This window comes from Orycteropus afer, unplaced genomic scaffold, assembly GCF_000298275.1.
Source record: "Orycteropus afer afer isolate SDZICR_OR568_19922 unplaced genomic scaffold, OryAfe1.0 scaffold00070, whole genome shotgun sequence".
Lineage (NCBI taxonomy): Eukaryota > Metazoa > Chordata > Mammalia > Tubulidentata > Orycteropodidae > Orycteropus > Orycteropus afer.
In genome coordinates this window covers 4,219,906-4,231,033 of record NW_006921657.1, presented here as the reverse complement: position 1 = coordinate 4,231,033, position 11,128 = coordinate 4,219,906, and the positions used below count along the sequence as shown (strand labels likewise).

The window sequence follows — 11,128 nt, the reverse complement described above, 5'->3', positions numbered from 1 at the left end:
AGGAAGGTTGGGCAATCCTACTTCCGTAGTGATACTGCCTTGGAAACCCAAGGAGGGGTCACTATGAGTCAGGTATGACTCGACGACACATAACATAACATAACAATGTCAAAATCTTCCTTTTAATTTATGCTGGGTTCTATATTCTCAAGGACATGTGCAGTGTCTGAATTGTCATATTAAAGTATGTTAATTTAAAGTGACAGAACTGAATTATTCTAAAGGGAGCAGGGAAGGACAAGAGCATGCACTGAACTTTTGTCCCTGAAGCATTATTACGGATTCTGGAGCATTAATTAATTTAAAGCACATGCTGCTGAGTCAATACCTGCCAGAAATCCTGATCAGAAGATGAGAAAAAGAAAGAAAAAAACAAAAATGGACATTGATTATAAGAACAAAAATTCCTGAATCAAACACACATATCACAAAACAGTATAACACATAAAGGGTCTGTAATAAAATCACCAAATACCTGGAAATAGGAAATGAAGAATACATAGAAATATTTGATATATTATCTTCTAGACACAGTTAAAACAAAACTCAGATCCTAACCACCACAAAATGAAACATACAGCTGTAGAAAACTTCACATTTCTATAAAAAGAAAAAGCAAACATTTCATTTTTTTTCCCCCTTGGGCAGTTAAAGCATTTCTTTAAGTTTTCTGATTAAAATGTCTTTTTTTTCTCATATTTATGTGTATGTATATGTATATATATATATGTATATATATATACGCATATATTTTTTAATTGGGGTTTTGGTGAAAGTTTATAGAGCAAATTAGTTTTCAACTATTTATATACTTATTGCTTCATGACATTAGTTTCAATTTCTTTAACGTAACAGTATTTTTCCCACTTTGTCCCTGGGTTCCCCGTTTCCATTTGTCCTTCTTTCCTGCCTTCTGAGCTTTGTTTTTGGGCAAATGCTGATCTTTTGGTCTTGTATTGTTGACTGTTCTGAAGATGACATTCTCAGAAGTATTATTGGTCATGTTACAGATCTATTGTTTGGCAGAAAGGTGAACCCCAGGAGTGGTTCAGTTCCAGGTTTTGAAGGGTGTCAATGGACCATAGTCTCCTGAGTTTTACCAGTCTTGGTCAGAGCAGTAAGCCTGGTTTTTCAAGTGATTATGAGTTTTGTTCCACATTTTTCTCCTAATCTATCCAGGACCCCCAACTGTGATCCCTTTCACAATGTCATCAGTGGTAGCCAGGCACCATCTAGCTCTTCTAGTCTCAGGGTTGTGGAGGTTGGGGTTCACATGGTCTATTAATCCTTTGGATTAATTATTTCCTTATGTCTTTGATTTCCTTTACTCTTCTTTGCTCTGGATGGGGAGAGACCAATAGTTGTACCTTAGGTAGCCACTCAAAGCTTTTAAGACCCCAGTCATTACTCACCAAAGTAGAATATACAACATTGTCTTTGTAGACTATGTTATGCCAATTGACCTAGATGTCCTCTGAGACTATGGATTCTAAACTCCAAGGCCCAGTGACTCATTTCTTCATCGTGTTTGGTTATGGCTAAGAAGTTTTCATAACTTTGCCTCCTGTATGCTCTACCGTATACCCAGATGTATTTGTAGCACATACAAACAAGTATGTAGAAATATCTTGTCAAACATACATATGCTTGTTAGTATAGTCCTGTTTGCCTTCCCACACCAATTCACCTTGTATATCTACCTATGTATCCATTCATAGCTTACTGTTTATTATTGTTATTGCAGGACTGTGTATGTGATAGCATTTACCTTCATTGCCTTTAACTCTTGTGCACCTTCCACTGTCTTCCTTTGCCTTGGTCATACTAGGCTGACCCCTCCCCCCTTATTGTTTATTTCCTTTTCCTTCACCCAAGTTAATACATATCTACTCTAGTTAGTGATCTCCCCTCCCTTTTTCTCCCACCACTAGTAGCCATCAAAGAATATTTTTTTCTGTGTGTAACACAGATAACATTTGTTTCCAACAATAGTTGTCCTTTTGTGACTGACTTATTTCACTCAGTATAATGTCCTCCAGGTTCATCCATATTATGAGATGTTTTGTGTATTCCATGGTGTGTATGTACCATTGATTGGTTGTTTATCCATTCATCCACTGATGGGACTTAGGCTGTTTCCATCTTTTTGCTATTGTGAATAATACTGTGATGAAACAGGTATTCAAATATCTATTTGTGTCATGGCTTTTATTTGTCTAGGATATATACCTACCTAGGAGCAAGACTGCTGGACCATATGGTATTTCTATTTCATGGTTATATATTAACTCCATGGCATATTAACATATGGGCAACTAATGTGGAACAGTTCAGAGCATTAGAACCTATGCTAGAAAAGTTCCAAAGGGCTATGTGGAAATAGGCTTCTTACAAAATTATGTTGCACTAAATAAAGTGCTATTCACATTAACAAAAGGTCAGCCATCATGGAGGCTGGAACTGGATGAGGCAATTTAGGTTAGATAATTTTTCATTTAGTTTTGTTCCAAACTATCTCCAAATTTCAAATAAATTTAAAGATTTTTTTTGTTTGTCTTTGTTTTTGAACAAATCAACTTCAATGACTGTGAAATAAAATTTGACCTGAAATGACCATTCTTCTCAAACCAAGCTTAGTAGAATGGGAAAAATTCCTCAATGCAATATACATTATTAGCAATTTACAAGCCTATGTCCAAAGGGAACAGGGCCTAGAGAAGGATAACATGCTTGGTAAAGTGGAGGGTAAGTGAGAAAGAGAAGACCCTCAACAAGACACAGTGGCTACAAGGATGGGCTCAAGCATAGCAAAGACTATGAGGATGGTGCAGGATAGGGTAGTGTTTCATTCTGTTGTTCATAGGGTCGCTATAAGTCAGAACTGACTCAATGGCACCTAACAACAACAACAACAACAACATGGCTAGAATTGATGTGACAGAAGTCCAAAGAATTTTACAGCACAGAGGTAAGGTATTTGAATCTCTGAGCACTGGACAGTTAGGATATGAGAAATCAAACCAGAGGTCTCTCTTCAGTTAATGGACTAGCTAATTAACCCAGGCCAATGCTCATTACAGAGATAGCATAAGGAAAGATTTTTATAACTGACTGAACTGGGAAGCAAAGAACCAACTGTGGACACAGCAATTATGCAGAGGATACACTATTCTGTAGCCTTCACATAAACGTAGAAAGAAGATAACAGATGCGATAGCAGCCAAATCCTTTCACAGACTGAGTAAAGGGCTAAAAGTCATACAAAATAGCTACAATTTATAGATCCAGATACTTTAGCTATTGTCTCAATTTTATTGGTAAGGCAATTTATGCTCAGAGAAGTTAAGTGGTCTCATGCTCAAAGTTACCCATCAAGTATGCAGCACAGCCTATATGGACGTCGGTTTCTCTGCATCCAAACTCCACACTCTTTACTCTGCTGTATTATACACTAAGTATAGCAATTCATAAGACAGTTATCTTTTTTAGGGCAAGGGGGATGAAAATAGAGGTTGGAGGCAGTGCATTGTGCTGGCATGTGCATAGACTCTCTCCCTTTCTCTGTTAATACACTTTATTGTTTAGAGCAGTTTTAGGCTTGCAGAAAAATTGGGAATAGCACAGTATTCCCATAAACAGCCCTCCTTCTTGCATGCTGTTTCTCTTACTATTAACATCTTGCCATAATGTTGTATGTAGTTCAGCCTACTTTATAACATTCACTAATCATTTATACACAGCTGTCAAAAAAAGATGAAAAAAATCTGTGACTAAAAATAAAAACAGAAAATTTCAGCAGGTATCAAAGGAATTTCTGAAATTTTCAATTAGTAACTGATTCACTTTGGATATTTAATTACATTCAAATGTTTGCTAGTACAAAACCAGTTGCTATCCAGTCGGTGCCAACTCATGGCAACTCCATGCACAGCAGAGCAGAACTGTGCTCCATAGCTTTTCCAATGGCTGGTTTTTCAGAAGTAGATCACCAGGCCTTTTTTCCCTGTTGCCTCTGGGTTAACTTCAATTACTAAGCTTTTGGTTAGCAGAGAGTGAGTTAACTGTCTGTATCACCCAGGGGCTAGTATAAAGACTGACCATAATGAGTAGGTAGCTGCATTCAAATGAGGCTACATTTAACGCACAAGCTAATCATTAATTGAAAAAGTAAATAAAGTGTCTAGTTTGTAACAGAAAAGTGATTTCTATCCTGATGATTGCTATTCTGATCAGCGAAGATACATTTTTCAAATACTGATAACAGTGCTCACTTAGTGATGGCCTCAATCGAAAAAAAAAAAAAAAAAAGAAATAGTACTTTCTAAAATGCCAACTAGTGCTCTTGGTCCATGAGAAAATGATGGCGCAAATAATAATGCAGTTGATATTCTGGTTTCTAACTTCAGGTATTAGAATTTGTATACCTCTTATTTTCTTTCTTTAAAATAAAATACCATGTGATGTTTCAGGTTATTATGGATTTCAATCATACTCAATATCTCTACAGCAAATAATCTGAGATGCTGGACTATATGAAGAAGAATACAGGATCAGGATGGGAGAAAGCCTCATTAATAATCTGCGATAAGCAGATGACACATTACTTGCTGAAAGTGAAGAGTACATGAAGTGAAGTACTTACTGGATTACATCTCAACATAAAGAAAATAAAAATCCTCACAACCGGACCAATAACAACATCATGATCAATGGCGAAAAGATGAAGTTGTCAAAGATTTCAGTATACTTGCCCACAGCAGCAGCACCCAGGGGCTAGTATAAAGAAGAAATACAATGTATTGCACTGGGCAAATCTGCTGCAAAAGACCTCTTTAAAGTGTTAAAAAGCAAAGATGTCACTTTGAAGACTAGAGTACACCTGACCCAAGCCATGGTATTTTCAATTGCCTCATATGCATATGAAAGCTGTACAATGAATAAAGAAGACCAAAGAAGAATTGATGCATTTGAATTACAGTATTGGCAAAGAATATTGACTATATCATGGACTGCTAGAAGAGTGAACAAACCTGTCATGGAAGAAGTACAGCCAGGATGCTTTAGAAGTAAGGATGGTGAGACTTTGTCTCATGTCCTTTGGGCATGTTATCAGGATGGACCAACCACTGGAGAACATTATACTAGGTAAAGCAGAATTAGTTTTTTTTTTTTTAAAAAAAGGAAGGCCCTCAATGAAATGGACTGTCAACAACTCTTACTTTGAACAAATTACATTAATTAATGTAATAAAATAAAAGAACTATTTTATAAAAGAAATTTCAACTTACAAATAGGTCTTATAGGCAAATTGTTTAGATATATAAAAGGTAACAAGAACAGTGGTTAAGAGTGTGGAGACAATTTGGAATTCTGGCTCTATCACTCTCTAGTTATATGATCTTAGGCTAATTATTTAACTGTTGTGTGCCTTGGTCTCTTGATCTGTAGAACAGTAACCTATCAAAGAGAATGGTTGTGTGGACTAAATGACTTACATGTAAACACTTAAAATCATGCCTGACCCCTTAATACACAGTCAATAAGCATAAATTAGGAGCTCTGGTCGCATAGTGCGTAAGGCACTTGAATGCTAACCAGAAGGCTGGTGGTTCAAACCCACCAGCCACTCCTCAGAAGGAAGGTTGGGCAATCTACCTCCGTAGTGATACTGCCTCGGAAACGAGAGGAGGGGTCGCTGTGAGTCGGGTCCAACTTGACGGCACATAACAACAACAACAAAGCGTAAATTAATCTTTTTCTGTATTATTATTATTGGTTATAATTTTTTCAAAAGACTAATAGAGACAAGCATTTTTGATTCAAAATTCTTACTTTTAAACCTGAAAAACAAACCAACAATCATTGAATTATTAATCGTTTTTTAAAAAGGGCTAAACTGTCACCCCATAATAACACGAAGCTATGAAATATTTGGGAAAATTTTGGCTTCAAGGAATTGAAATAGTTTGTGCATTCTTTTGGATTCTGTTACACCTTTATTTATTTATTTAAAAGGAAGAATGTCCTTACTATAAATGAAAGATAATGTAAGTGATACACCCTACTTTAAAGATGAAAACACTGATCATGGGCAAAAAACAACAAACTTCTTTCTACATATTCATATTTATCAACAGAAAAACCTGAATAAATATATTAATTTTTCAAGAATTTAGACTTGAGTGATTTAAAACCTCTGGAAGCTGGAGATAGAGAAGGGGTTAATTAACAAATGTAGAATTACGTATCATAAGACCACGATTATCTATCTAAATTTAAGCAGAATTTGGGTAGTTCAAATAAATTTGTGAAGATTCATCAAACCCTGTCCCATGAGAATTTTATTCCCCATTCTGTTAATTTAAATTTCCTTGATCTGCAACACGTTTCATTCTCTGTGAGTAGAAAATAGCTTACATAGTTCAGTCTACATATCAAGGAGTAATACTATACCTGAGCTTATTCTAGGTTCATATTTATGTTGATATGAAATAAATAACTGCAACTCGAATAAAGCACTAAGACAATTATATTACTGGAAAAAAGTGCATCCACATGTAGGTGAATGAAGACCTTTTCCCAAAAGGAATGGCAATTTAATTTATCAGTAGTTTAAAAAAGCACTTTTACCTAATAAACAATTAAGAGCATTTGATTTCTCATCATTTTCTCTGTTGATCATCTTTTCTGCTACAAACACCATAATCAATCCTTCCATTTTTAGGTTTTGATCATGTATATTCATCTCTTTCACTTGAATATGGACACTGTCTCGTTGCCATTTGATAGAAAAAGGTTTCCTGTTCCACATGAACAAATATTCTTGTACAAAATGTAAATGTGATCGGAAGAAAAAAAAATACATGTTAGTTCCTTCCTCCAAACTGGAGAGCTCATCAAGATTCTAAAGGCACTGTAATTCAAATAATGAAAAAATTGAATTCAGAGGAAGTGTCTGAAATGTTTAGGGAGAGAGGATAAAGAAAAGGGAGAATCAATAGGAAGGAGAAACTAGTAATTCTATCTCTGAAAAATAAATAAATGGTCGAATGATAATAATGAATAATAAGTTTCAGTGGACAATTTGTTCTTACTTAAAAATAGGATATGGATTTCACAGTTTTTAGGAGAGAGAGAGAAGGGGTTATTTCATCAAAGATATGGAAGTTGATACTCATTATGTAAGGAACAGTTTTACCTAGACCATGGAGTTTTCTACTGTGATTTTTTTTTTTTTAAAGGAAAACATGTTCCTTGATTTGGAGAAAAGTATCGACCCCTCCTTGGGTTTCTGAGAGGTATCACTATGGAAGTAGATTGCCTAACCTTCCTTCTGAGGAGTGGTTGGTGGGTTTGAACTGCCAGCTTTCTGGTTAGTAGTCAAATGCCTTAGGCACTATGCTACCAGAGTTTCTCTACATGCAATAGGAAATAAAAATACAAAACATAATTTCTATCTTTGGCGTGCTGAGGTGAAAAAAGGAGAGGCGAGAGAAAATTGGATAATCAAGAGAGATATAAACCACTTGAGATAAACCACAGCCAATAAAAGACAGCAACTCAATGATTAAATGAGAGAAATATTTGACAATAAGACAGGAGAAACTTTCCACTTAGAAATGTTTATAGGCCAATTACTGGATCATAAAAAATTAAACCTAGAAAAAATATAGTTTTCATTAAAGAAAGAATCCAAAATTCATGAAACTACTTCATTAACAAGTCATAAGGATAATGCGTGGATATGGGTGTGGGTGCAATTTTTAAAAACATAGGACATTACACTAAAACAAAAGCCAGACCATTTTCTGTATTGTTGTTGTTGTTGTTATGTGCTGTCGAGTCGGACCTGACTCATAGCGACCCATCCTTGGGTTTCCCAGGTAGTATCACTATGGAAGTAGATTGCCCAACCTTCCTTCTGAGGAGTGGCTGGTGGGTTTGAACCGCCAGTGTTCTGGTTAGCAGTCAAGTGCCTTAGGCACTATGCTATCACAGCTCCTGTATTTTGTATTAGCATCTCTATCATAGTGTTAATAAGCTATTTACAATGATTTTCCAAATATCCTCTGGGAAAAAATCTGAATTCTGTAATATTGTGAGGTTTTTCAGTTTCTAATCCTAACTATTTTTAAAATATCACTTATTCACAAAAACAGTTTAAGACCAAAGGCCATTCACTATAGTTGCTAATTGCTCTTTCTATAAGACCTGTGTAGTAGATTGTTTTGAAATGTACTTTGTTGATGCCAGTGCCAAAAATAATGGGTTTCATGACTTCTCTACAAAAGAAATTGCTAGGATCCTAAGAAGGAATTGGCATACAATTAGAAACATAAAGTAGTGCTGGGCTCTAGCAAAAGACTATTTTCTCAATTTAAAAACCACTTAAAGTTAATTTCATTGACTGTCAACTAAAATGGGCGCTCTGGTGGCGTAGTTCCTAAGATATTTGACCGCTAACCAGAAGGGTGGTGATTCAAACCCACCAGTGGCTCCATGGATAAAAAGATGGGGCAGCTATTCCCCTAAAGATTTATCGCCACAGAAACACAATGGGGGTCGCTATGAGTTGAACGGACTCAGTGGCAGTGAGTTTGGTTTTTTTGGTTTTACCAACTGAAATAGAGAAATTCTATTTATTTCTCAAGGGAATTTTCTACTCAGTTAAAAATGATAACAGGTACCAAAGCAAGAAACACTCAATTATCTGTCAATACCAACTGGGCCATTTTTTTCTATGAAGGTTCTATGAAATTTAAATACAGATGAGAAAATATCCCAGGAAAACCGAACAGTATAATCATATTTGTTCTTGCTTTCAGTGACAAAAAGACTAAAGTATATTTTAATTAAACCAGAACCAAATTCACTGCCGTCAAGTCAGGATCAAACTCACAGTGACCCCTCCTTGGGTTTCTGAGGAGGTATCACTATGGAAGCAGATTGTCCAATCTTCCTTCTGAAGAGTGGCTCGTTGGTTTGAACCACTAACCTTCTGGTTAGCAGACAAATGCCTTAGGCAAATTGTTGTTGTTATTTGCTGTAGAGTCGACCTGACTCATAGCGACCCCTCCTTGGGTTTCCAAGGCAGAATCACTATGGAAGTAGATTGCCCAACCTTCCTTACCAGGAGTGGCTGATGGGTTTGAACCGCCAGCCTTCTGGTTAGCAGTCAAGTGCCTTAGGCACTATGCTACCAGAGCTCCCTTAGGCGAATTGTTGTTGTTGTTGTGTGCCGTCGAGTCAGCCCTGACTCATAGCGACCCCTCCTTGGGTTTCCAAGGCAGTATCACTACGGAAGTAGGATTGCCCAACCTTCCTTCCGAGGAGTGGCTGGTGGGTTTGAACCGCCAGCCTTCTGGTTAGCAGTCAAGTGCCTTAGCCACTATGCTAGGCGAATTAGAAAGCAATAAAATGAGTTAGTGATATCAAAGTGTTACTGGTAAATGATGGACTATGTTCAATGGTGTTTAAATGGTGGTCTAAGATTATGGGAGTAAAGAATTCTCTCTTTATGTGGTTCATAACTAGTTTCTCTTCCAAGTTAGGAAAGAAAGAAAGAAAGGAAATTACCCATTTGAAAAATGAAAATTTTAAAAGAAAATTCCTCTAAGGTATCAGCTTTTTAATTAAACTAAATCACAAAAATTACAATAATTACCATACAAATCTGTTTTTCAACAGGGAATTTTCCTTAGAATGTACACGATTTAGAAACTGCTATTTAAGAATTACAATTTTCTGACTGAGGTAACAAGAGTTAAGAAGATCCAAAGGAAAATAAGACTGACAGTAGAATAAGCATTGATCCTTAAAATTATCAAGTGAAGGACTTTATACACAAAAAGGTCTGAAGAAAATTTTAAACTGATCAAACATTCAATGCATTTTTCACTCTATTTATAATGGAGAAAGTTTTAAAACAGGTTAAAACTATAGAAACTACTTTCTTAAGCTTCATAGGAAATAAAATTCATAAAGGCATAATTGAGTTGTGAACTCAGTTTAAAAATCCTCTTTAAGAAGCCTAATCTTCACTCCAAAACAAGACCTCCAGAAGGCATTTCATGGAAATATAGAATTTAGATGACTATCTGTCAAAGGGATTCAACGTGCATATCATAACGGGGATGAAAGGGAAATCTGGCTAGTTTACTCCTTGCTAGGGGACAAGCTGGCTCAAAGTCACTGGCCCAATTCTACCCCTCCTCCTGAGTCCTCCATTTCTCTTTTCTCTTTCAGAACTTGCTTCCAATAGTATGAACTCACCCTGATTTTTATACAAGTCACACTCACACATTATATATTTATATCCCTGTATTTTTCCTTTCATACCCTGATTTCAGAGTTTTATGCTTCAATGAACAAATAAGCATTTGTAACCATAACCTATTAGGCCTGTCTTTCAAGTAGAGAAACTCTGCCATTTTTGTCTCCATAGCAAGGTAAATACTTTAAAGTTTTATTGCATTTCACTCTTGCTATTTTCTTAAATGCTATTTTCTAAAAATGTGAATGATATTAATGATAAATATAGAGCTCATAAATCTAATACAATTGAAACAAAGACTGAACCTACCAATCATGCCAAAAGCTACCAATTTTTAGCATCAAGTAGATACTCATTGGGCCAAACATGGGAAAACTAAGGAGCATATGTGAAGCCCCACATGCATGTGAAAGCTGGACAATGAATAAGGAAGGCCAGAGAAAAAATGATGCCTAATTATGGTGTTGATGAAGAATACTGAATATACCATGGACTACCAGAAGAAAAAACAAATCTGTCTTGATATAGCCAGAATATTCCTTAGAATATTATAATGAAATGTGCGAAGACCTGGAGTCTGAAAACCAAAAGGGAAGAACATGCTCGGCATTTCTCAAACTGAAAGAAGTGAAGAAAAAATTTAAGCCTCGAGTGGCAATATTGAGAGATTCTATGGGCAAAATAGTGAACGATGCAGGAAACATCAAGAGAAGATGGCAAGAATACACAGAGTCACTGTACCAAAAAGAACTGATCGATTTTCATCCATTTCAGGAAGTGGCATATGATCTAGAACCAATGGTAATGAAGGAAGAAGTCAAAGCTGCAATGAAAGAACTGGCAAAGAACAAGGCT

The 11,128-nt window shown here is 36.0% G+C and overlaps 1 protein-coding gene across 1 annotated transcript in view; it reads right to left on the bottom strand.

The window, feature by feature from the left end:
* MICU1 (mitochondrial calcium uptake 1) overlaps positions 1-11,128 on the bottom strand; it is a 277,929-nt gene that overhangs the window by 174,880 nt on the left and 91,921 nt on the right. The window contains exon 5 of the mRNA XM_042780922.1: positions 329-340. Coding sequence (XP_042636856.1) covers positions 329-340 — 12 coding nt within the window. The remainder of the gene's footprint in view (positions 1-328; positions 341-11,128) is intronic.